At 44.7% G+C, this 26,823-nt stretch overlaps 1 protein-coding gene across 1 annotated transcript in view; it reads left to right on the forward strand.

The window, feature by feature from the left end:
• The window catches only part of ttc33 (tetratricopeptide repeat domain 33), a 55,462-nt gene extending 30,164 nt beyond the window's left edge, over nucleotides 1-25,298 (forward strand). The window contains exons 4-5 of the mRNA XM_076284045.1: nucleotides 15,180-15,311; nucleotides 23,076-25,298. Coding sequence (XP_076140160.1) covers nucleotides 15,180-15,311; nucleotides 23,076-23,447 — 504 coding nt within the window. The 3' untranslated portion in view covers nucleotides 23,448-25,298. The remainder of the gene's footprint in view (nucleotides 1-15,179; nucleotides 15,312-23,075) is intronic.
• The last annotated feature ends 1,525 nt before the right edge of the window (nucleotides 25,299-26,823 follow it).

A 26,823-nucleotide genomic window follows, 5' to 3' on the forward strand; every position in this document is an offset into this window, starting at 1 on the left:
TTAATTAGGCAGATGATCTGCATTTCCGTTAACCGAAAGCTAGTTTTCATCTCTATTGTTGACGTGAAATATGTCTCCATAGTGTCAGTGAAGTGATAACATTATGCAGTTGCAGGTATAGCTGGGAAGGAATATGTGAAAAATCATGAAGATTGGGCACTTCTGGATAAGTTTTTGATTTTTGGCAGGGTGTTAGGTATAGGCCTAAGGTTTTCAAAAATCCATGGATACAAGTTGGGGTGGCCTATGGCAAGCCATTTTAACATTTACCCGCTAGACTGGATATGTATTGCAGATATCTGTAATTCAGTTTTGCATTGTCAAAACGAACATTTTAGATATTCGCAATTGAATTCTTCCTATCCATAATTGTCATTTCAGATATCCACAAAGACATTCTTCCTAGGACAAATGACGCCACATTTGCCATTCATTTCTATGGGGTTTATCATTATGGATATCTACAATTCAGTTGCAGATATCCACTATGTGAATTACGGATATCTGCAATTGAATTGTAGATATCTGTAATTCCAGTTAGAGATATCTACAATTTGATTCTGACTAGTCATAACTCCAGTTGAAGATATCTTTAATTCACCTCAATTCAAGATATCTACATGTTCCTTTTCAGATATCTTGAATTAAGTTTTGACTAGGCGAAATGACATTGTAGATATCTGTAAATGGAATTTTGACTAGTCAAAATGACGTTGTAGATATCTCAAACTGGAGGTAGGGATAGTCATACTTTGATTGTAGATATCTATTATCAAGTTATAGATATCTTGAATGAGTTTTGATTAGAGATCTGAAATTGGAGATATCTATAACTTCCATTCTGCCTAGTCAAAATGTAATTATAGATATCTTGAATTAGAGTTTTTACTAGGCGAAATGACGTTAGAGATATCTGTATTGCTATGCAAATTAGGCCCGCATCCCACTTTAGGCGGGAGCAGAGCGTGTTGTTGTTCAAATCATCAAATCACATAGCACCTGTTAACTGTTAACTTTGTAATTAGCACTAATTAGCACCATGTCAGAGCAGCCAGAGGGCAAAGGAGTTTTTAATCGTCTTTTTAATGCTGCAGCCTATGCAAGACAGGAGCTGGCAGCAAGAATTGATGATTCAATGTTGCTTTGATTTTTTCGATTACAGCCAACACCATTATGAATGGAGTTTCCTGTAGATGGTGCTGGTGCATTTAGTAGCCTAGGACTACTAATTTATGTAGGCTACGAAACAGAGATCAAGCCAGTTGATAACGTGAGAGTCTAATAAACCACACGGTGTCCCTGAGTTTTAGTTATTTTAGATGTCAACAAGACATTACAGCCATGACTGCTTATTCTTCTTCCATTCATAGAAATAAGGAAATAAGCCCACTTTTTCTTCGATTATGTTGGGGAGGGGAAATTAGCCTACGGACAGAGAATGTCTAATAAGTAGATGAGCTCTGCTACGGAACTAAAGAGCAACGTCTTACACAATAATTTGCACTAGTCATAATGACGTTTGAGATATCTTCACCTTTCATTCTGCCTAGTCAAAACTGAATTAAAGATATCTGCAATTGCCATTTAAGATGTGTGACGAGTTGAATGTTGTTTTCAATGAGGTGATGACAGATATCTGTAATTCAGTTTTGCCTAGTCAAAACTAAATTACAGATATCTCTATCTGACGTTTCGACTAGTCACAATTACGTTACAGATATCTTGAATGACAATTCCAACTATCCAAAATGTAATTGCAACTAGTCAGAAAGACGTTGTTGATATCTACAATGTTAATTCCAGATAGTCAAACTTAGCGGGTAAATGTTAAAATCGCTTGCCATAGGTGGCCACCCTAGTGGCAGTTATCCATAAAATCCAAAATGGCCCCCGACCGAAAAGAGAGAAGGTTATATCTCAGCTTCCTTTAGTCTTAAATTGTTGTATAATGTATTTTTCTCTACTTTGTTTGATACAAGGAATCCAATTTTGATATGTTCTTCTTATTTTAAGTCCATTTCCATGTTAAATCTAGTATAATAGTCATATTTAGCTCATAAACTGTTAATATCTCTGAAAAAGTCACATTGAAATATTACTCAGGTCCCTAGACCCATATTTTTACCTCCAAGGTATGCTTTTCTTTGTTGTTTGGACAGATCACTATCACTATAGTGTCAAAAATGTTGTGACCAAAAGGACCAATGTTGAGGCCTTAAATAAACACAAATTCAGAACTATCCCACAGTCAAAAGTTACAGTATATTAGGCTTTTCACCATGATAAGGATCAATATTACATTTTAGTCAAATAACACAAAAAAAAATACAATTTATACTTAAACCAGAGACTTTCTAATGAGGAGACACAGCACTCAAAAAATCCTCCTTAGAAATGCATGAGCTTAGTTTGTAACGGCAATATGGCAGTTGTCTACGCAAATCACACCCCTTCCGCGGCAAAATGTTGACATGTGAATACATTGAGCCAATAATGTGGTGTGTTGTGAAGACATCGTGCCAATCATGTGTTGTGATCTCGCTACTGGAGCAAAATTGGTGTCGTGAAGCCTTGCGCTCGCGCATTTCTGCCGAAATGGATGCCCGATGAGTGCCCAAAAAGCGTTGCAATATGGCCGCCGAGTGGAGGGACTTGCCTAAAAGGACTTTGCTTTAACATCATGTATTTATTCAAAGATTTTTGGTTTCACTCTTCATCATTATTAGTAGAGCCTCCCTCACACTTGCACAATGTGGTACAGCAAAGTCCAGCTCGGTGGCACTTACAGTTGCCCATACAGGCAACCACACAGCCACAGTTGAGGAGGAGTGAGCATCCCTTGCCAGATCTGTCCAATATGGCACCCAGGCTTTGGTTCTGTCATTCCATTCCCAACCCCACTCACTGGGGTCTGGAATCTCTGGAGTTTTGGAGAGGGACTGCTTCCAGACAAAAGCTGCAGTGTGCAGGGCACGCTTTCCATGCTGGAATAAGGCATGATGGGTCGGGGGGGATTGATAGATAGATAGATACATGTAGATAGATAGATAGATAGATAGATAGATAGATAGATAGATAGATACTTACTTACTTACTTACTTACTTAATCACTTACTTACTTAATCACTTACTTACTTACTTACTTACTTAATCAATCAATCAATCCCCAAGGGGAAATTCAAAGGTCTCAGTAGCATACAGACTTCACACACAACATGCACTTACAGCAGGAAGAGTAAATATGAGTATATACATATAACAAAACTCCACTGTACAATAGAGACAGTAGAAGATAAGAAAACTGAAAAAACTAAATACTAAATATACTATATACATTAATAAAAAAAATCCACAGTGTGCTTAAGGATGACCAAGCATGAGGCGCTTGCAGTGACAGGGCCGGGACTGGGCCTGTAATTCTGTGTGCATGGTAAGGTGCTCAAGAGAGTGAGTGCATGGTGAAGGTGCAACAAGTAGTCCAACAGTGCAACAGTGCAAGAATAAGGTCTAAAGACCAGCATGAATAAATATGGACAAATAAGAGAGTAATGTATAATGTAGACAAGGTAATATAAAAACTATATCAGTGCAAGAATAGGTTGAGGTATTAGGGTTACAGCCATTCAGTATTGTAGCAGAAGCCATTGGTCATGTGTGCTAATATAGCATGAAAAACAGTGTAGCAGTAAAACAGTAGTAAAACAGTAGTGGACAGTCAGTACTCAAACATGGAGAGGGTGAGAGACAGAGAGACCATGCAAAGAAGTCTATCTCTCCCCTTCCCTTTAGTGAAGCATTGAACAGTTCAATGGCCCTGGGGACAAATGACTTCCTCAGCCTGTCAGTTGTGCATGGCAGTGAGCGAAGTCTCCTGCTGATCAAGCTTTTTTGCTTTATAATGCTGTGTTATAGTGCTGTGGAGTGGATGACATTCATTGTCCAAGATCAGTCAAGATTGATCAGTTTGCTCAAGGTCCTTTTATCTGATATTGAAGTGATGCACTCCAGTTCGGTTCCTACGACACAGCCAGCTTTCCTTACTAGCCTGTCTAGTTGCCCAGCATCCTTCTTCTTTGTGCTTCCTCCCCAGCATACCACAGCATAGAAGAGGACGCTGGCAACAACAGACTGGTAAAACATCCTGAGGAGCTTGCTGCACACATTGAAGGACCGCAGCCTCCTCAGGAAGTATAGCCTGTTCTGCCCTTTCTTGTAGAGTGCTTCAGTATTTGCTGACCAGATACTTGTAGGTATTTAGGTATGTCTTTATATGCCTTCCCTGATCCAAATCCAATCCACAGCTCTGAGAGACCTAACTCCTGGAACAGATTGATGGCCAGCACAACCACATCACTATCTACTGCCGGTAAGCCTTGGTGTGACCCTGTTCGGCAGCATGACGTAAATGTAGCATCGTTCATATGACTGCTTCCTCTTCCTGACATGGTGACAATGCTTCTAGGTCAGTAGGAAGGAAGGCATATAAAGATATTCCAATCCACCACATCTCAGAAAAGCTGGGACCTCAAAAATGTCAAGCACTGCCCCTCTTCCACGCGTTCACATGATGTGACGTTGTATCAGCAATGTATGGAATTGGCAAAAAAACTGCATGAAATTCTTGGGCAGCTTACCCAGAAGTCACCGGCACCCTCATTCTGATCACCCAAGACCCAACCAGCCTGCACATGCAAGTTCTCAAACGCTGGACTGTACTCATGTATAGTAAGAACTGCGGAGCTGTGTAGAGTCAGTCAATGAAACCTGGAAGCTTCTTTTCACTCATGGCCTCAAGTCCCTGGATTCAATCCCCCTGACCTATCATGCCTTATTCCAGCATGGAAAGCGTGCCCTGCACACTGCAGCTTTTGTCTGGAAGCAATCCCTCTCCAAAACTCTAGAGATTCCAGACCCCAGTGAGTGGGGTTGGGAATGGAATGACAGAACCAAAGTCTGGGTGCCATATTGGACAGATCTGGAAGAGGCCAGCAAGGGATGCTCACTCCTCCTCAACTGTGGCTGTGTTGCCTGTATGGGCAACTGTAAGTGCCACTGAGCTGGACTTTGCTGTACCACATTGTGCAAGTGTGAGGGAGGCTGTGATGAAGAGTGAAACCAAAAATCTTTGAATAAATACATGATGTTTAAGTATGAATTGTTTTTTTGTGTTATTTGACTAAAATTTAATATTGATCCTTAACATGGTCTAATATAACTTTTCAATGTGGCATAGTTCTGAAGTTATGTTTATTTAAGGCCTCAACAATGGTCCTTTTGGTCACAACATGTGATTTTTGACACTATTTTGACTTGTCCAATCAACAAAGAAAAACATACCTTGGAGGTAAAAATATGGGTCTAGGGACCTGAGTATTGCAATGTGACTTTTTCAGAGATATTGACAGTTTATGAGCTAAATATGACTATGATACTAGATTCAACATGGAAATTGACTTAAAATAAGAAGAACATATCAAAATTGGATTCCTTGTATCAAACAATGTAGAGAAAATACATTATACAACAATTTAAGACTAAAGGAAACTGAGATATAACCTTTTCTCTTTTCGGCGGGGGCCATTTTGGATTTTATGGATAACTAGGGGGGCCACCCCAACTTGTATCAATGGATTTTTGAAAACCTTAGGCCTATACCTAACACCCTGCCAAAAATGCCCTGCCCAATTTTCATGTATGGCATCCTAGCTAGTAGCCAGTGTTCACGTCACGGGAGTCAGAAAGAAGCGAACCTCCCAAACTGCGCTAAAATTGTGTAGGCTATTTAACAGCCAGAATTTTAAAAAAATGCCCGGGGGAGGCCCTTTTATGATCCACACTACCTCTTACAAAATAGGCCTACTCCAACGTCCATCTAGCTCTTGTGAAGTATGAACTTCTACAACACTGCCTATACAATTGTCAGCAGTCAGTAACAGCATAATGTGACTTAATGGCCTGTGTGATTGGGATGTGGATTGCTCATTTATTATGAGTAGGCCTATAGGCTATGGTATGGCTATGGTATGGTATTCTGTCCGATATAATAAATACAACACATTGGGTTTGGCAAGAAATTTGGCAATACTACTTTCACACAAGTGATGGCACCCCTGCTTGGAGAGAGAAGATTGTCCGTTTTGCTTTTAAGGATTTCATCTGCAATGGAAAAAAAAATTAACGACATGTAGGCTATGTTTACTTTAGTGCTGGACTTGGACTCGACTTGGACTTGACGTGGATCAATAGTGACTCGACTCGGACTTGACTCGGATGAGTAGTGGACTCGACTCGGACTTGACTTGGAATTTTTTTAAATGACTTGGACTTGACTCGGACTTGAACACTGGGGACTCGAACCTGGACTCGGACTCGAGGCATAGTGACTTGACTACAACACTGCAATGAGGTGAAGCACACACTAACCCGGAGCAGTGAGCTGCCTGCTACAGCGGCGCTCGGGGAGCAGTGAGGGTTAGCTGTTAAGTGCCTTGCTCAAGGGCACTTCAGCCATGGATGTGGGCATGGGAGAGCAGTGCTCAACCACACTTCCCCCACCCACATTTTTCCTACTGGTCGGGGATCGAACCGGCAACCCTCTGTGTGTGTGTGTGTGTGTGTTTTGACAATCTGGTACAGGACAAACAATCTGTTTTCAAAACAGCTCGCTACCGTCTGCATCTGTCAGGGAAATACCATGTCCTCCGCTCAGCACTCTGTCGTACCATGCTCCGCTTCTCTCCTTTACGCCTCTCCTCTCCACTCTTCTCCACGTCTGTTCCTCTCCTCTTCTCCTCTCTTCTCCTCTCCTCTCTGCTCCTCTCCTCTCTGTTCCTCTCCTCTCTACACCCCTCCTCTCCTCTCTTCTCTTCTCTTCTCCTCTCCTCTCCTCTCTTCTCCACTCTCTTCTCTTCTCCTCTCCTCCACTCTGCTCCTCTCCTCTCTTTTCTCCTCCTCTCTCCTCTCCTGTATCGGGGCTGGAGAGAGAGAAAAAAGAGGGAGAGCGGGAGAGAGATAAGGATGAGAATGAATAGAATGACAGACAGAATGAGAGGAAAGGAGAGAGAGAGAGAGCGAGGGATGAGGGAAACTAGAATGAAAGAGAAGTGATGAGAGACAGAACGAGAGAAAGTAAAAGACCAAGGGGTAGCCCCGCGGCCTACTGGTTAGGGCTTCAGACTTGTAACCGAAGGGTTGCCGGTTCCAACCCCGACCAGTAGGCACGGCTGAAGTGCCCTTGAGCAAGGCACCTAACCCCTCACTGCTCCCCGAGCGCCGCTGTTGTTGCTGGCAGCTCACTGCGCCGGGATTAGTGTGTGCTTCACCTCACTGTGTGCTAAGTGTGTTTCACCAATTCACGGATTGGGATAAATGCAGAGACCAAATTTCCCTCACGGGATCAAAAGAGTATATACAGTATACTTATATACTTATACTTATACTTATGGGAGGGAAAGGGCAAGCCTTAATGAGAGCAGGAAGTCGAAGGAGAAACATGAATCCTAGAGAGAATAATAGAAGGAGGAATTAGGGAAAGAGCAAGCCAGAACAGAAGAGTGGAAGAGAGAGGGAATGGATGAGAGACAGAGAGAGAAAGAGAGAACAAGAATTGGAGACAAGTGAGGGAAAGAAACATGGAGAAAAATAGATAGAGAAGGTCAGGGAGATGTAAATAGCAATCTGGAATGAGGAAGAGAAAAGGAGAGAGATGGAATGAGAGAGAGCACAAGATAGAGAGATAGATAGAATGAGAGAGAGTACAAGACGAAATTAGAGAGATAGAATGAGAGAGAGAGCACAAGATGGAAAGAGGGAGAGAGAGATAGAATGAGAGAGAGCACCAGATGGAATGAGGGAGAGAGATAGAATGAGAGAGCACAAGATTGAATGAGAGAGATATAGAATGAGAGAGAGCATAAGATGGAATGAGGGAGAGAGATAGAATGAGAGAGAGCACAAGATTGAATGAGAGAGCACAAAATTGAATGAGAGAGCACAAGATGGAAAGAACAAAGGAGAGTGGGGCTGTTCCTGTTTGTCAATCTATAAGCTGCAGACTTTGCAGAAGAACTTAAGAAGCTTTTGTCCGTGTCTCTGTGTGTGTACAGTATGTGTGTGTGTGTGTGTGTGTGTGTGTGTGTGCGCACGTGTGTGTGTCTGTCTGTCTTTCTGTGTGTGTGTGTGTGTGTGTGTGTGTGCGCACGTGTGTGTGTCTGTCTGTCTTTCTGTGTGTGTGTGTGTGTGTGTGTGTGTGTGTGTGTGTGTGTGTGTGTGTGTGTGTGTCACAGCACATCCCCTTCCTCGCTGTCAGAGACAAGCTGGTGGTGCTAGATTTGTGGCAGGACACTGCTGGACTCTCCTCATGTCCTCTGATAAGCGCTTGCTCTTGCATCATGCACACACACACTGTGGGACTATGCTATTGTATCCCGCTCACGCACACACATTGCAGAGCTTCTATTCTGTGTCCTCATTTCATAACCGGCACAGTGTAAATATGATTAGCGAGACATTGGCGCTGGGAGCATGTTGACATTAAGGTTGTCACACCGTGCCAAGCAAACACCAGCAGACAGATAAAGGGGTCCAGTTTGCAGCCAGGTTACGGTGGATGCCACCTTCGTGCCAGTCATGGGTGGTATCAGGGTTCCTCAAGTCACGTCGGCTTTTATTGTCATTTCCTTTCCATGTGTGATACGTGCCCAGGAGCAGGTGCACACGTATGGACTAAATGAAAGTCGGACATTGTATAACTAAGGCCCGTGCTACACCGGGTCCGCAACTGAAGCGATCCGTTCGCGTAGCGTAAAAATATAAACACGTAAAAAGACTGGTCTAATTCTTTTGAACATACTCGCTGCTATCACGTCTGGTGTATCCTGTCGGGAGGGTTTCGGTGAAACGACTGTATTTATATTATGAGGTCCGGATGTAGAGAAACAGCCAGTCAGTCAGAACCGGGCAATGATGTCAGATAGGGATAAGCACTATCAATTGCAATATTCTCTTCTTTTATTAAAGTTGTGCAAAGGACTTATTTGTGTGGTTCTGTAATACAATACAGAAAATAATAATGAATAAACTAAAATATATAGTATGCAGTAATTACACACAGGAATAAGCTATACACGTGTGAGCCTCGTGATCATGAACATCTCGCACACGCACACACCACATGCCCACACGTATCACCCGGTTACAGTTGGTTATGGAATCACTTTATACATTATACAAATCAAATTACACAAAGCTAACAGCCTTATATGCAAACACGACCACGGAAACATTGTTTCAGAGAAACTACCGACTAGCAGTGAATATTAACATTACAGTGTTGTTCATACAGATCATACAGTTATATATAAAGCCTGTTATAAATTCGTACTTACTTCCGTTATTCCACCCACACATACAACCTCAAGTAGCCTGGCGAGCCAGACCCACATTAAATGTAGGGTCTGGGCACTCACCGTTCGCAGTGCTCAGTCCGAGGGGCGGGATAATCAGTTGCAATTCCCTCTGCACGCAATAGTACGCAATAGGATATTTGTTTTCAAGTAGCAGGGAATTCAAGCCAAACCGTTGCAACTCTGCCATCAATCATTATGTTAAGCCCACCAAATGACTCTATACACGATTTCAATGTCCTGATTAAGTTTCGATTTCTGGAGCTCACAAGCCAACGGAGAGTTGCTAGACTAGCCCTGGCCGCTAGGGGCGCGTCTAGATTTCTAGGCTAAACCTCAAGAAGATGTCTTTTAAAAACTGTTAAGTGACAAGTGAAGTAAAGTAACGATATGATGCTATCCTACGTTATCAACTCCACTCGTGGTAAACTTTAACTCTGCTCACAGCGCAGGCTCCTGTGGTCCTAGCTGCATGAGATTGTGCCGCGATCTGATCTGATCTGATCTGGTTCATTTACATTCTAACATTTGTTTGACATTCTAGTGTAGCTTTTATCCAGTTCCATTGATTATAGTGGAAGCTAATTGTTGCAGCAGGCGCTATGCGGACAGAACACTTCAGACACGTGTCCGCGTGACACGTGCAGGCGCCCTGTACGAGCCACTTTCCTGTACGTGGATTGAGGCCTTTTCCTGGACTAAACAGACTTCAATGAGGATTTCCATCAAGAGAACGTTTTTAGTCTAGCACTAGAACGCTTAAGGCCTCCGCACATAATCACCGACATGAGGGCAGTGCACAGAATATGTCGGCACGCTCATGTCGGTGCCGATGTGCAGAGCGCTTCAGCATTATCCATGAGCAGGGACGCGGTTGTTAATGTCAATATTTAAACTTCTCCTTGTCGGCTGTGTCTGTCACAGGGGAGGCTGGCGAAGTGTGCGGTGGAGACATCACTTAATTTGATCTGTTTGCAGTAGCATTGCTTCTAGTGGTTGGAATTCAAGTCGCTGTGTCTTGCACCGTCTGCCTGTCTGTGATTTCCCAACAGTGCAGAAGTGGTTGATGCATTGTACATTTTCACAAACTCTGGTCAAACTAAAGGAAAATTAGCAAGTTCCTCTTTGAGTGTCTGACTTAAGGGTGGTTTGCAGGGTGGTCGGAAGCATGATGTCATCGGTGTTGACAACCCTGACCATCTCTGGCCTTCTTGACCCCACCCCCACGGAAGGTCACGGAACACATACTGGTAACAAATTAAGCGCTGCATCTGGGTGGGACGTCCTTCAAGGGCACCACAGGCCAGGATATTATGGGATATGTACTGCTGTTTGCCTTATGATAAGATTTTGCCACCGGTCCAGGTACAGTCTTAGCTCTTTTATGAGCTGAGAGAGCTGCCTTGTTGTTGACATTGCTTAGCTGTCCTGGACATTAGATCAGCCTCCAAACTATACCACAGAGTCACTCAATCATCTCAGTGTCACATTGTGATCTAAAATGGGTCAGTGGATCATTGCTGGTGTTGGCATTTAAATGGGCCGTGCTTGTATGGGAATGGGCATTGAAATTGGCAGGGCTGGTGTGGGCATAGGCATTTAGATGGGCAGGGCTGGTATGGGCATTTTAATTGACAGGGCTGGTATGGGCAAGGGCATTTAGATGGGCAGGGCTGGTATGGGCATTTTAATTGACAGGGCTGGTATGGGCAAGGGCATTTAGATGGGCAGGGCTGGTTTGCTGCTGAGTGGCAGTAGATGGCAGTCATTGGCACTGATTTTCTGGTGGCACTGATCCATGGTAATGCTTTGAAGTGAAGCATGCTGGGAAGGTTATCTTAACTGGCACAGCTCTTGTATTTGTCCTGTGCTGCCATGGCGATGACGTGCTTTTATGTGGCTCCTCTTTTCTTCTCTCCTCCTCCTCTCTTCTCTTCTCTTCCATCTGCTCTTCTCCTCTCCACTCCTCCTCTTCTCTCGTCTTCTCCCTCCTCTTTTCTTCTCCCTCCTCCTCTCTCGTCTTCTCTTCTCTTCTTCAGTTCTCTTCTGTTTTCCTCTTTTCCTCTCCTCTTTGCTCTTCTCTCCATTCTCTCCCTTTCTCTCTTCTCTTCCTTTCTTTCTCTCTTCCCCTGTCATCCAGTTCTTGTTCTGTTTCCTCGTCTTCCCTTCTCTGTTCTTTTCTTCTCTTCTTCCTCATCTTCATGTTCTCTCTCTCCCTGGTAGTTTGTTCTTCTTTGTTCTTCTCTGTGTCCTCACTTTTCTTCTCTTTTATGTTTTGATATTTCTCGCTCCCTGTCCTCTCTCTCTTCTTTCTCTCTCTCATTGTCTGCTCCTGTCTCACTGGATTGAAATCCATCCCTTCTTCTCTACTCTCATCCATCCCTTTTTTCCATCCTCTCATCCATTTTTTCATTATCCTTTAATCTCCTCACACTCTTCTCATCTCTCAGCTCTGCTCTGCCCTCTCCCTCTCTCTCCTTCTCACCTCCATCTCTTTTCATCCCCCTATCCCTCACTTCTCTTCTCTCATCACTCTCTCCCTCCTCTTCTTGGTCCATGTGTTCCATCGATTCCCAGAGCGCAGAGGGCATCCCTCCAGCGCAGCTGTGTGGTTCTCTCTTTCATTCTTCTCCTCTCTCTCTCTCCCTTCCTCCACTTTTTCTCTCTCTCTCTTTCTTTCTGTCTTTCTCTCTTTCTCTCTCTCCCTCCCTCCTCTTTTCCCCTCTCTCTTTCTCCCCCCCCCCCTCTCTCTCTCTCTCTCTCTCTCTCTCTCTCTCTCTCTCCCTCCCTCCCTGGGTAACGTGTGTGGATTGTGGAGATCGTTTAGGATCCGATACCATCTATCATATTTATAAGATTTGGCCTGTCAGGGCCGTTTGAAGTGGAGTTGAAGTTGAAGTGCAGCCCGAGGCCGTGACCCCTCTTCTGCCAGACTCATTGGTAACTCAAGCACTTAGATATTGAGGGCTGGGGACGTACCACTTCTCTCAGTCTCTCTCTGGCATGCTTTCTTCCTCCCCGTCCCTTTCTCTTCCTCTCTCTCGCACGCTGTCATTCTCTCCTTCTCTCTCACTCGCACATTCTGTCTCTCTGTCTTTCTGTCTGTCTGTCTCTCTCTCTGTCTTTCTGTCTGTCTCTGTCTCTCTCTCTGTCTCTCTCTCTCTCTGTCTCTCTCTCTGTCTCTCTCTCTCTTTGTCTGTCTCTCTGTCTCTCTCTCTCTTTGTCTGTCTCTCTCTCTCTCTCTCTGTCTGTCTCTGTCTCTCTGTCTGTCTGTCTGTTCTTTGTTTCTATCAGTCTATATTTTTCACCCTTGTTTCTTTTTTTGTTCTGTTATTTCTTTTATATCTCTTTACTTCACTTACCTACTTCTCCTTTTCCACACACACACACACACACACACACACACACACACACACACACACACACACACACACACACCGACTAATCTCTGCCCCTCACCCTCTGTCATTCCCCTGTCCGTCTGCTCCTCCTCCGCATCCCTGATAAGAGCACTCCACTGACAGACATTCCCCTAATAAGAGGCACTACATGATGTGTGTGTATGTGTTTGTGTGTTTGTGTGTTTGTGTGTATGTGTGTGCACGTGTGTGCGCGTGTGTGCGGCGTGTGTGTGCGTGTGTATGTGTGTGTGTGGCGTGTGCGTGTGTATGTGTGTGTGTATGTGTGTGTGATTTAGTGAGTGAAGCACACATACAGTACACACATGTACACTTTACAGTGCTGTGCATAATGCCCCTGTATTTTAAGGAATAACATTTATTTATTTACGATACATATGATTCATTCACAAAGAGAATTGGTATCCTTAAAGGTTGGTTTATTCCTCATTTTTTTAATTAAGGCATTAAGATCAATTTCCAAAAGATGATTTTTATTCCTCTTTTTAGTTAACTTTTTCATGGGTGTCAACTTATGCACAGCACTATATATAACTAGGCTTAGGGCAGAATCTGTAGCTCCAATCTGAGTCCTAACGTCGTTGACGCCCCCGATCGCTCCTCTGACAGCCTAGCCGCCCACCACCTCACGGATGTGGCGTCAGTCCACCTGTGTGTGTATGTGAGTGTATATGTGTGTGTGTACGCGTGAGCAGATTCCTACAGCCGCCACGGTCGTTGATAGTTCTAGAGCTGACCTTTCTGTACCTCCTCCCCCTCGAGATGGTCATCACTTGTCCAGAGCACATCATCACCTGGGCCTCCCCAGGCACGTAACAGAGTTAGCCAGCTGCACTCCCCAGTGTGTACGTGTGTGTGTGTGTGTGTGTGTTAGTGTGTTAGTGTGTCTCTGTCTGTGTCTATGTGTCAACCAGGTGCGTAACAGAGTTAGCCAGCCGCACTCCCCAGTGTGTGTGTGTCTGTGTGTGCGTGTCTGTGTGTGTGTGTGTGTGTGTGTGTGTGTGTCTGTGTGTCAACCAGGCGCGTAACAGAGTTAGACTGCACTGCCCAGGGTGTGTGTGTGTGTCAACCAACTGTGCTCCGCTATCAGTGCACGGCTATGAGGAGTGACGTCATCACACTCCAGGCTGCTGGGTAGATATCGATGCTGGGCAGAGTCATCCCCAATCCTTTACCCTTTGTAGTGTATACTCATGATATGCGCTTGGTTCCCTGATTACCTTATGTGAAAGAGGAGCCTTATTTACTCCATATCTGAGGTGGTGATTCCATATTTCATTTATTTTTCAACGAGGGCTAGAGAAAATATCCGTATTATTGTAGAATAAAGTATTATTCTATTTTGTATTATTTATATTAGGATGTTTGGGTACCGGTATTTACTGTTTTTGTAAGAATATGATTATTTCCAGGGAGAGGAAGTGACTCAGATCTTTGTCTTATTTAGATCTGTGCTTAATTTAGATCTGTGCTTAAGGGCCTTTCATAGTTTCATTAACTTATCTGGCTCTGATGCTAAAAAGCCATAATGACGGCAATGATGATGATGATGGAAGATAATGATGATGGTGGTGGTGATGGTGCTGATGCTGCTGATGGTGGTGGTGATGCTGATGGTGGTGGTGATGGTGATGATGATGGTAATGATGCTGATGATGATGGTGGTGGTGATGATGATGATGATGATGATGGTGGTGATGGTGATGATGATGGTAATGATGCTGATGATGATGGTGGTGGTGATGATGATGATGATGATGATGGTGGTGATGGTGATGATGATGGTAATGATGCTGATGATGATGGTGGTGGTGATGATGATGATGATGATGCTGATGGTGGTGATGATGATGATAATGATGATGGTGGTGGTGGTGATGATGATAATGATGATGGTGGTGATGATGCTGGTGATGCTGATGGTGGTGGTGGTGATGATGCTGGTGATGCTGATGGTGGTGATGATGATGATAATGATGATGGTGGTGGTGGTGATGATGATGATGATGATGATGGTGGTGGTGATGCTGATGGTGGTGGTGGTGGTGATGATGATGATGATGATGATGATGATGGTGGTGGTGATGATGATGCTGGTGATGCTGATGGTGGTGGTGGTGATGATGATGATGATGATGATTGAAGATAATGATGATGGTGGTGATGATGCTGGTGATGCTGATGGTGGTGGTGATGATGATGATGATGCTGATGATGATGGTGGTGATGATGGTAATGATGCTGATGATGGTGGTGGTGATGATGATGCTGGTGATGCTGATGGTGGTGGTGATGATGATGATGATGATGATGATGATATTGATGATATCGATGTTCTCCCCTCGTGTGTCCCCAGGTGCTGTCCATCCTGCATGAGGTGTTCCCGGCGGTGCAGGCGGCAGAGATGGCAGCCAAGCTGCGTCCCCACTGGTGGGAGGCGTGGCAAACCCTCGGCCGCGCCCAGCTGAGTCTAGGCGAGGTGGAGCTGGTGAGTTACCCCAGCAACAGTCTCCTTTAGCAACACAAACGCATTACCACAGCAAAAGTCTCTCTCCCTTATTTGTGAAACCTACTTCCATTCCGGATTTCATCTTCCGTCCATTCTATTTACGTAATGACAGTCTCAGTAGGCTAACTTGAATATTCTTCAACTTATATTTCTTTCAAAATGTCGACAATTTTGCACTCAATATGGATAATTTATATATGTCTGACATTAAAAGTTTTTTTTTTTTTAAATAGAAAACTGTATTCCGAAATACTGAAGTGCCAACGCCCTTGTTTGGCTCAGGAATGAAATGGATAGCAACACAAAGGTTTACTGTTTACTATATGTTACTTAGAAGCCTACAGGCAACATTTTTACAGCATCATGTGAACATGAATACCCGAATATACCCAAATATGGGGCCATAACATCGCTTGAGTTTTTCTTTGAAAGCTGAACAATGAATAATGTTTTATAATGTTTTGTAATGAGGGGTTATAACTGCTAACATCTGTGCTACCACAAACCCAATTATTAAAGGGACGGCTCCATATGTTTTCTGTGTGGGAAAGGGAAGAGCTTCTGAGCTTTCAACAATGATCTAATAAAATGACAAGGAAAATGTTATTTTAGCTCAGTCATCTACTGTTTTTGGATTATTCAGAAGTTGCTTATTGTGTACTGAAACACGGTTTTGACATTGTGTTTCTATGGACATCTATTTCTATGGTCTATTGAACCTACTCTTGTATGTTCAAAATGTTCAGAAGCATTTTGATTTTTAACCTTCTGTGTGTGTGTGTGTGTGTGTGTGTGTGTGTGTGTGTGTGTGTGTGTGTGTGTTTTGCTGTCAAACAGTAAAGAGGTTAAAAGGTCACATCAAATATATTCTTGATTTCTCCTTCAGAATGTTGTTTTGTACAGACACAGAGGAAGTGAAGGAGAAGAGATTCTTAACATTTCCTCTTTTTCATGGGTTTTCCTTCTCTCTATGGTAAAATCCAACAACGTGCCATTTGACACATTTTAAGTATCTGGTAAGCAAAAAAAGGGCTCCATTGCAAAAGAGGAAGAGAGTCTTCCGGCAGAAGACCATGGCCTTTGCACAGGCCTCGGGGTGGTCTGATTCATGAACGCAGGTATGTCGCCTAGACGCTCCTGCAGCTTCGTCAGCTCCTGCACATGCCTCTTACTTGAGTGATGCTGGCTTAAGCTCTAAATCACCAACCCAAAGGCGTGATTTATTTTCGCGGAGAGGATGTACAGGACTGAGTGTCGGTCATATTTTGTACCATTATGCGGTATGTCTAGTTGAAACTATTATTTATTACTGATTTAGTTAGTTAGTTAGTTTATATAGGCCTACTATAAGTTGCTTTGGACAAAAACATCTGTCAAATACCATAAACATAAAGACAGACACAGTATTGATTAGAATGTTATAGTGTGATTTTTTTTTTTTTTTTATTGTGTAGGCCTATGGCGTGTAGTTTTACTGCTTCTGCTAGTGCAGTCACTCATCACAAATGTTCTCTATAGTTATACCCTTGCTCTTGACATGGCATGGTATGGTAATAGTTATTGGTCATTGTTGTTATTAATACTATTATTATATCATACTTAATGTAGACATTTCAACTTTATTTTAATCTTGTTTTTACTAATAATTAGTGTTAATATACTGTAAGTTGCTTTGGACGAAAGCGTCTGCCAAATACCATAAACATAAACAAACTTTGATGTGTGTTGTTTGCCGTTGTCAGTGGTTATTTCTCCCTTAATCGCTTAAACATTAACATCCCATGGTTTCTTGTCACTAATCCCTTCAATGACTAAATGGTGTTTCACTTTTTCATCTTAGGAGTTCTGAGCACTTAATCTGAATTTAGTACTCAGAAACTATTTACAGTAGCAGATAGATATTTGTTAGCTGAAATGTTAGCCAGGTTGCTGATGTTTGTTAGTTGTAATGTAAGCCGGCTGCTGAGTTGCCATAGAAGTTTTGCTTGCTTTTGTCTCCAAACTTTTTTCCATTGACAGACTGTGTATATACTGTACCTCAGGTGCTTCTCCATTGCCAGATTCCCTTATTTTTATCGAGCGACACTTGTTGCTAGGACTTCACGTTTACCCCCCCCCCTCTCCTTCTTTCTTCCTCTATCTCTCTTTCATGTTCTCTCTCTCTGTTTTATTCTCGCCATCACAAGGTCTCCCCACTAACTCTGCCTCTCTGAGCTGTCGCTGGGATCTCTGCGCTCTGTGTGCGCGTTAAACAGCTGTCAGTTGCTTCTGCTCCTGTGAGATATATAACTACATGTACACACCGCCGCCGACTTGAGCTTCCAAAGATTCAGGAAGTCATTCATTTTCAGTGGAAGCCGGCTTCTCTCAGCTGCCAGAAGCGGCAAATCTGTCGGCGTCACGTTTTGGGCGTCTTGAGCGTCAAGCAGAAAGTTGAAAGTCAGTCAACTTTATGGTAATGAGCTATGACGCAGTTCAGCAACCAACGGCCAGCAACCAATCGAATAGACGGAAGTATTAAGATAGAACATGATCGAACGTAAAATGCTGTCACGTCAGAGCGGCCAAAGCGTCCAAAGCTTCCCTGTACTTTTTTGACAAGCGTCCTTGACAGGGCGACCAGAGCTTCTTTGGAAGCTCAAGTCGGCGGCGGTGTGTACGTACAGTAAGGATCATGTCAAAGCCCAACCCTGCCTAGCCCAGCCTAGCGGCATGGAAGAGTACTTAGAATGAGTGCTGCCACTCCACACATGCTACGACCTGCTCTCCAGGGGGAAGGAGAGTGGGAGAGACAGAGGCGGAGGGAGGTTGAGAGAGAGAGAGAGAGAGAGAGAGAACTAGGTAGCGATAGATAGAGTTAGATAGAGAAAAAGAGAGGGAGTGAGTTTGAGCTGACGGTAAGAGTGAACCACTATTGAAAGAGAGGAGGAAAATAAGATAAGAAAACAAGAAAGGAAAGGGAGAAGCCTTGTGGTGAGTGACTGATGGCGGGCGTGCGGGCAGGAAAGCTGCAGTATGCGGCGGGGTGCCAGCCAGAGCAGGTCCCTGAGCCGAGCCGAGCCCTCGGGCGCTACAGAACACAGCCCAACAACCCGCAGCACATAATGGGCATTCTGGGAGACACACACACACATATATACACACACAAACACATGTATACGCAGACATGCCTTTCTATTCTGGGTCTGACGTGCTGAGTCTCGTCGCCGTTCTGTGTGTGACTGTGCATGCATCTCCTAACCTCTCCGAGCTTTCTAGAAAATTCTGGCCTCAGGTGTCTGGCTCCAGAGGTTGTTTTTAAACAAGAGTATAAGTATATATACTCTTTTGATCCCGTGAGGGAAATTTGGTCTCTGCATTTATCCCAATCCGTGAATTAGTGAAACACACTGCACACAGTGAACACACAGTGAGGTGAAGCACACACTAATCCCGGCGCAGTGAGCTGCCTGCAACAACAACAGCGGCGCTCGGGGAGCAGTGAGGGGTTAGGTGCCTTGCTCAAGGGCACTTCAGCCATGCCTACTGGTCGGGGTTCGAACCGGCAACCCTCCGGTTAGTCCGAAGCGCTAACCAGTAGGCCACGGCTGCCCTAAGTAGCCATCCTTTAGCAAGAGTAGGCATCCTTTAAAGTGCGTTCGGACATTTATGATGATTTATGATGACCGTTAACAGAGCAGTGATCTCACTCTTCACTCTTAAATATACATTCTTACTGTATGTTTCACTGTTATTTAGTGAACAGTTTATAAAGTCTGTGTTTTCTGTGATCGTGCGGAGCCTCTTGTAAAAGTTTTACTGGGAGCAGTAAAGGTTGTGTGTAGTGTGTGTGTGTTTATAATGTGTGTGTGTGTGTGTGTGTGTATAGGGAGTAGTAAAGGTTGTGTGTATAATCGAGGGTCTGCTGCTAATTCCCAGTATACGCACATTCCGTCGTCTGTCTCAACATACTGGGCGAGGTTGCAGAGCACGATGCAGGAACGCTTGTGTAAACTTTCCTCATGCTCGCTTTATCCCCCCTCCCCCCCACTCTCTTTCTTATTCTCTCTCTTTCTTTCTCTCTCACTCTCTTTCTCTCTCTCTCCCTGTCCTTTATATTCTGTTTCTCTCCCTTTCTCTTCCTTATTTTCTCTCTCCCTCTCTGTCTCTCTTTTTCTGTGCTTCCTTCTCGTTCTCTCTTTTTCCTTCTCCCTCTCTCTCCCTCCCTCTCTCCTTCTCATTTTGTCCTCTCCCTCTTTCTTGTTCCCTTCCTGTCCTTCTCTTTCCCTCTCCTGTCTACATATCTCTCTCTTTTTCCCTCTCTCAGTCTGTCTTCCTTTCTCTCCTTGTCTTACTATATTTATTCCTCCCTTCCTCTCTCTTTGTCATCTCTCTTTCACCCCCCCCCCGGTCTCTGCTAAAGCCATTGCTGCCCTGGACGAGCACTGCTCTTAAACTACCCACAATCCCCTTTTTATTTCTCATTAAACATTTCCCGCTTCATGTGCGACAGATCCCTGGCTCTGCGGCTGTTTGACAGAGACTTTGGGATAGCGTGTCTCTCACGAGGCCGATATCTGATCGGCTGTTTCTGCGTGCGCAGCAGGGGTGGAGGCCAGAGCTTGTGAAAGAGCAGAGCGGGCAGCACATACAAGTGGACCAGGTAGCAGGGTGTTGAGCGCTAAAGAGCAGGGCACCCATGCACTCATACAAGCAGACTATGTAGCAGGGTGCACATACTAGCAGACTAGGTAGCAGGGTGCACATATGAGCAGACTAGGTAGCAGGGTGCACATACTAGCAGACTAGGTAGCAGGGTGCACATACTATCAGACTAGGTAGCAGGGTGCACATATGAGCAGACTATGTAGCAGGGTGCACATACTAGCAGACTAGGTAGCAAGGTGCACATACAAGCAGACTAGGTAGCAGGGTGCACTGCACATACTAGCAGACTAGGTAGCAGGGTGCACTACACATACTAGCAGACTAGGTAGCAGGGTGCACATACTAGCAGACTAGGTAGCAGGGCGCACATGCTAGCAGACTAGGTAGCAGGGCGCACATGCTAGCAGACTAGGTAGCAGGGCGCACAAATGAGCAGACTATGTAGCAGGGCGCACACACACAAATGAGCAGACTAGGTAGCATGGCATTCATGTGAGTGGACCAGGTAGCAGGTGGCCAAGCGCTGGCTTATCTGGATTGCAGCCTTGGCCTCACGTCTGTGGGGCTTTGTCTGACTACCTTGGGCTCTTCGGGGAGAATTATGACCAGGTGTATGCCACAAATGCCTGAGCCCACTACACCATCGCAGATGTGGAATGTTTGCAATAACAGATTTGCACATTTTTATTAAGCGTGCTAGAACCTGTTTGACCCAGGGTATCTGTGTGCTGGTGTATGTACATCTTATTTGGCCAGACGTGTTGTATTCGACATGTGACAGTACAATGATTCATTGTGTTATTGTCTGATCAAAGACAGTCATCAAGTAAATTAGCAGTTCTGGCTGGTCGAACTTCAAGGCATGTTGCTTTTGGGATGTCAGTTGACCACAGTTTGGCCTGCAGATTGGGTAACGTTAGGCCAATGTAAAGGCTAATGTGAGGACACGCATCAAGTTAATTGTCAACCTCATGGGACCAGACGTAACTTTCTGAGTTGAGAATGGCAGCACATGTCTGGCCCCCAATAAAAACAAGGGAAGCATGTTCCTCTCTGGGCTGCAGCCCCGACACTCAGCTTTGTCACACAATCCACGGGATTCAGTTAAACCTTCAGACTCTCCCATTGTTCCGACCCCACTCTAAAGCCAAGTTCACCGTACTCTTGTATCCAGATGTGCAGTACACACACACCCACACACACACACACACACACGGTGCTAGGTGCATTCTCAGCCCCTCAGCAGGGCGATTGTTTTGGCTTTTCATCCTCCTGAAGAAAAAATCTGCACAGTCCAGCCCTCTGACCCTGGCTGATATTAAAGATATCTGTTACCCCTAATGGTTTTCCCCTGGACGTGTCTCGCGCTGAAACATATTGCTTACATTTGTTGTCTGGCAGCGGGTGACTCACGTCACATCATGGTTGTGGGGGCCTCCGAGACGACACTCACCAGTGAGTCTTGCGGAGATGAGAGCCAGAGATATGGTGTGTATTTATAGGATGCCAACAGGGACGTTGGCATTGAGTTGCTCTCTTTTATTTTAGAACACTGCTGAATAGATTGGATAGTGTCCCTCTCACGACTTCTCCCGTCACGCGACGATAAAATTAATAATCTCTTTTCCATCTGGCCCCTAGAATGTTGGGAAAGTGTGTGTGTGTGTGTGTGTGTGTGTGTTTACGTGTGTGTACCTGTGCATACCTGCGCCAATGCGAATGTGTGTCTGGGCACATGTGTGCATCCTCGCGTGTTTATATCAGTGTGTGTGTTGTGACTTAAAGCAGTGATAAAGCAGTCGTGCGGCTCCTCCGTCTTGAAATCGATGCCGTGTCTCACGCAGATTGATGAGGAGTGGAGGCAAGTGCATAAATCTCGCCGTAAGCCCACCGTAATTGCCTTTTTCTGCTGCTCCAGCACATAATGTATAATTAATGATTATAAATAGCCTTTCCCATGACTTTCATCAGAGATGCCTTAACGAGTCTTTTTACGGACACGCTCAAAGACGACGAGGCTGACGCGTTAACAGCACAGGCACTTCTAAGAATGCCACAGGGTGTGGTATAAGTTACGACTGACTTGTAAGTTGTAAGTTACGACTGACTTCAACATTTAAACTGCTAATTAAGGCCGAACTTGACATTTGACATTTGGCACATTAGGATTCATACTTACGCTAGGAGGTGGAGCGAGATCGAGAGAGAATCATGTGGCATTTTCACACTATTTTCTGAATTATCATAAAAATCTGTTTTAATGAAGATGACATTCTGTGAGTGTAGTGAAGAGTTGGTAAAGTTAACTTTTCTCTTGCGGAAAATAAACCCAGAGAGTGTTAGCTTTTCCAGGGCAATACGTTATACGAGAAGCAAAATGGAAGAAATGCTATTACTCTTTGTCTGTCTGTCAAAGACCTTTGGGCTACTGGATGGATTGCTCAAGAATGAGCCATCGTTTAAAAATATCTGAGGGAGGAAATATCTCCAATCAGTCTGCATTGAGTATCTGACGCAGTCATAGTTTCCTGATCCTCCCCTGCTGCTGCTGAATATGTTCTGCACATAACTCTCCCCTGTATTTGTCTCCCCTGTGTGTGTGTGTGTGTGTGTGTGTGTGTGTGTGTGTGTGTGTGTGTGTGTGTTAGTGTGTGTGTGTGTTAGTGTGTGTGTGTGTGTGTGTGTTTATGTCTGTCGGTATGTGTGCTGAAATACTAAATCATTGGATTTGTATTGATGTCAGTGCATCAACCCCAGTATAGGTTTGTTGTTGCTCAATAGAGCTAAACCGTGAGTGAACCACATTCAGAACAGAACGGTTCAGAGCTCAAATGTGGGACCATGGGTGTCAACGGCTCTGGCTATCTGGTGCGTGTGTATGTGCTTGTGCGTGTGTGTGTGAAAGAGAAACTGTGTGTGTGTGTGTGTATGTTGCTCTCTTCCTCCCCTTCCCAGGTGATCTGGCCATTCCAGGTGGCTGTTCACATGAGTCTGTGTGCGTGTGTATGTGTGTATATGTGTGTGTAAATATATGTCTGTGTGTGTTTTAGATACATATGTATGTGTGTATTTATGTTGCTCTCCTCCCCTCCGCAGGCGACCCGGTCATTCCAGGTGGCCGTGCACCTGAGTCCGTGTGAGCGCCCCCTTTGGGAGGAGGACCTGTCATGGGCGCGGAAGCTCCGCGACCAGAAACGCAACGCCCAGAGCGTCCTCGACCAGGAGCAGGAGGCACGCCGTCTCCTAGACAACGCACCGGAGCTGCAGCAGGACTACGACGACTTCGAAAGCGACGAGGTGATTGCCGCGTGCACCGCGGTCGCCGAGCGCCAGAAGAAGTACGAGGAGCTCCAGAGGACGGCAGTGGTGGTGGCCGCACAGAGCGTAACCATAGAAACAGTGCGGGAGGACTCTGACAGACCACCCTGTACGTCCCACAGTGACTTTGTGAAAGCGAGGGGATTGTAGACAAGCACAACCCAAACTGTCGGGGTTTCGTGTTTTGTGTTCTTTTGTTTGTTTTTTGAAATCTATTGATAATGTACAGATGAGATTATAATTTTTAGTTTTGGCCTAAATCTAATTGATGTACTCAAGCCTGATAGCTAAGTCATGTACCTGCTTGTTGAAATGTCAAGGCTGATTGGTCAGGGTTGGCCACTTCTTTTGTTTTGCTCTGTTTTCTCTCTCTGGAGAAGTGCTCCCTCCCGGTCAGAGTTCCTGATTTGATTGAGTTCTCTCTGTATAAAAAAAAAAAGTCAAAGCTCCTCACTGGAAAACCTATTTATTTGAAATCCTCAGCAGTGACACGTCTTTGTCCTCAGATGTGAAATATGTCCTTGGCTCGGTCACACTGGTGTCCTCTTTGAGCTACATGAGAAGAGAAGCACTAATGTACCTCTGACGAGGCATAATTCTTTTCCACCAGGAGTGTTTATGTTGGCCTCCATGGCAACCAACCAGTCAGTCATTCTCCCACCCACCCGTTCTGACTAACACCGAATCCCAGAATTGACCGATCCCAAGCCCCTCCTCCCATTGTCAGTCCCATAGTTACTGTTGCTAAGTCGGATCGGTCAATTCCCTTATTCAAGGCATCATCTGAGACCCCTCCAAAGACCTGGAAATGCTGCTAGATCCATAAGCAGGGATCTATCAAGCCATCCTCCACATCCTCCAGTTAAAGAGGGGCAACTGAATCCCACTCACATCCCATTTAGAAGCTTCTCTCTCCCTCTCCATCTCCATCAATGTCATAAATGTTTTTTTCGGCAAGAGCTGATGTTTTCAGGCAAGCCGCGGCCAGTTTTGATGAGTGTATCGGATGCATGGGACATCCTGTCATTTCTGAAACCATTAGCTAATGCACAGGGGATGGATGGCCCAAACACATGCACACACATGCACACGCAAACACACACAAACACACACACACACACACACACACACACACACACACACACACACACACACACACACACACACACAGAGTCATTCTTAGCTGAGCTGAGCGGAGCAGTGAGGGAGACACACACACACACACACACACACACATACACATACACACACACACACACATACACACACACACACACACACACACACACACACACACACACACACACACAGACAGAGAGAGAGGGCTCTGAGAGGTTGACCTGAGGAAGTCATTGAGAATATGAGAAAATTAAGACTTCCTATCGACACACTTCTGCTCGTGTGTTCTGCTCTGCTCGAGGAGATGTGCTGTCCAATCCACCAGTAGCAGCAGCTTCCGTCCAGGCTTTAATAGCTATCATTCAGGCTTTAATAGCTTCCATCCATGCTCAGCTTCCATCCATGCTCAGTTTCGGTCCATGCTCAGTTTCGGTCCATGCTCAGCTTCCATCCAGGCTCAGTTTCGGTCCATGCTCAGTTTCGGTCCATGCTCAGCTTCGGTCCATGCTCAGTTTCGGTCCATGCTCAGTTTCGGTCCATGCTCAGCTTTGGTCCATGCTCAGCTTCGGTCCAGGCACCTCTGCTTCAGGGTGATGCTTAGTTGTGGTCCGAATCATGGAAACGGGACGCTGACCTTAGATGGGTATCAGCATGGTGTGATTGCATTTTTGGTGCATTCATTGTGAGCATTGTGTACGTTAATAAGGTCTATACACAAAGCTGTCATTCAGGTTCCTGATGTTCATTGAGAAAACATGTTTTAATTAAATGTAAACACCATGGTGGACCCTCCCTGCCCCTTTTTGCACCAGAAACAACTGGTTTCACCACACTGACAAAGACCCAAATGGAAGAAATATGAAATAAAAACCTTTAAAAATACAGGATATGACTGAGTCAGAAAAATCATTTTTACAATCCATTTCCTTCTCTGTGTGAGGTTGTTGGTGGTCCTCAGTCTGTAGATGTGCTGCTGGTTTCTCTAGGAAAGAGTTGCGTCTGTGAATCATCCGCTGTGCTGATCAAGATTGGACTCTGTCAGAGGAGAGTGGTGAATGTCAGAGGAGAGACAAACGTGTTCCAAAGCAATTTCCCAGCGATCAGATCAGAGTGTGTGTGAGGTCCAGCTGGATCAAGCTGGCTGAACAGGAGACATGAATCCCCGTTGGGGTTAATGGTGTGAGACATGCAGTAGTGTGTACACACACACACTCACACACACTCTCTCTCTCTCTCTCTCTCACACACACACACACACACACACACACACACACACACACACACACTACTGGCAGTCCCCTGTGTCATATTAATTCAACACACACACACAGACTCATTCATCACAGACAGTTCATTCGATCCACTCGCTCACACAGTTGCCATACCTCATGCAGGTGTGCGTAATGATCCCACACCAGGCTGTTGACTCCTGAGGTGTGTAACAGTGAACTTCCAATTTCCACCATTTCCTACCCTCTGTTTCTCTTTATTTCTCTGTCATGCACACACACACACATACAAAGTCATAATCACAAAATAGTGCAATGTGCCCCAGTGAACCTCCGATTTCCATCATTTCATCCTCTCTCTTCTTTCTCTCTCTTTCTCTCTCTCTGTCTATGTCTCTCTGTCATGCATACACACACACACACATACACACACACACACACACACACATACACACACACACACACACACACAGTCATAATCACATAATAATGCAGCTTGTACCATTGAACCTCCAATTTCCGTCATTTCCTCCCCTCTCTCTACCCTTTCTCTTTATTTCTCTCTCTGTCACACAGACACACACACATACACACAGTCATAATCACACACATACACACAGTCATAATCATATACCGGTATCTCCAGTTTCCACCAATTCTTTCTGCCTCTCGCCCTGTCTCTCTGTCTCTCTCTCTCACACTCTCTCCCTCACACACACACACACACACACACAGTAATAATCACACCGTGCTGAGGTAAGTACTGCTCTCTCCCTCACCTTGTTTCCCTCTTCGGTTTCCATGATTTTATTATCTTATTATTTTATTATTCTTTTATTTTATTTATTTATGGTGGATTTTTACAATGTTGCCTTGGCATCCAGCCCATTTCACACCACACTCAATAAGCATTGGATCAAACCCACTTGTTCCACTACTGCTATACTGCTGCTACTGCTACTACTATTATTATTACTACTACTATTAACAATAGTATAATTTCACACATGCTCTTTTTCTTTCTTGTATGAGCTTAAATGCTGGTGCCTTGTGACTCGCTCGTATAATCTTGAATGCTTTGTAAGCCGGCACCTGTTGTAGGAAGCCATGAGTGATCACGGGTTGGTGCTGTAGTTCCCCTTTCTAGTTTTCCACAGAGAGACACATATGTCAACACA

This window comes from Alosa pseudoharengus, unplaced genomic scaffold, assembly GCF_046254945.1.
Source record: "Alosa pseudoharengus isolate Yale_2024_CS ecotype anadromous, Long Island Sound unplaced genomic scaffold, YU_APseudo_1.1 YU_APseudo_1.1_scf_14, whole genome shotgun sequence".
Lineage (NCBI taxonomy): Eukaryota > Metazoa > Chordata > Actinopteri > Clupeiformes > Clupeidae > Alosa > Alosa pseudoharengus.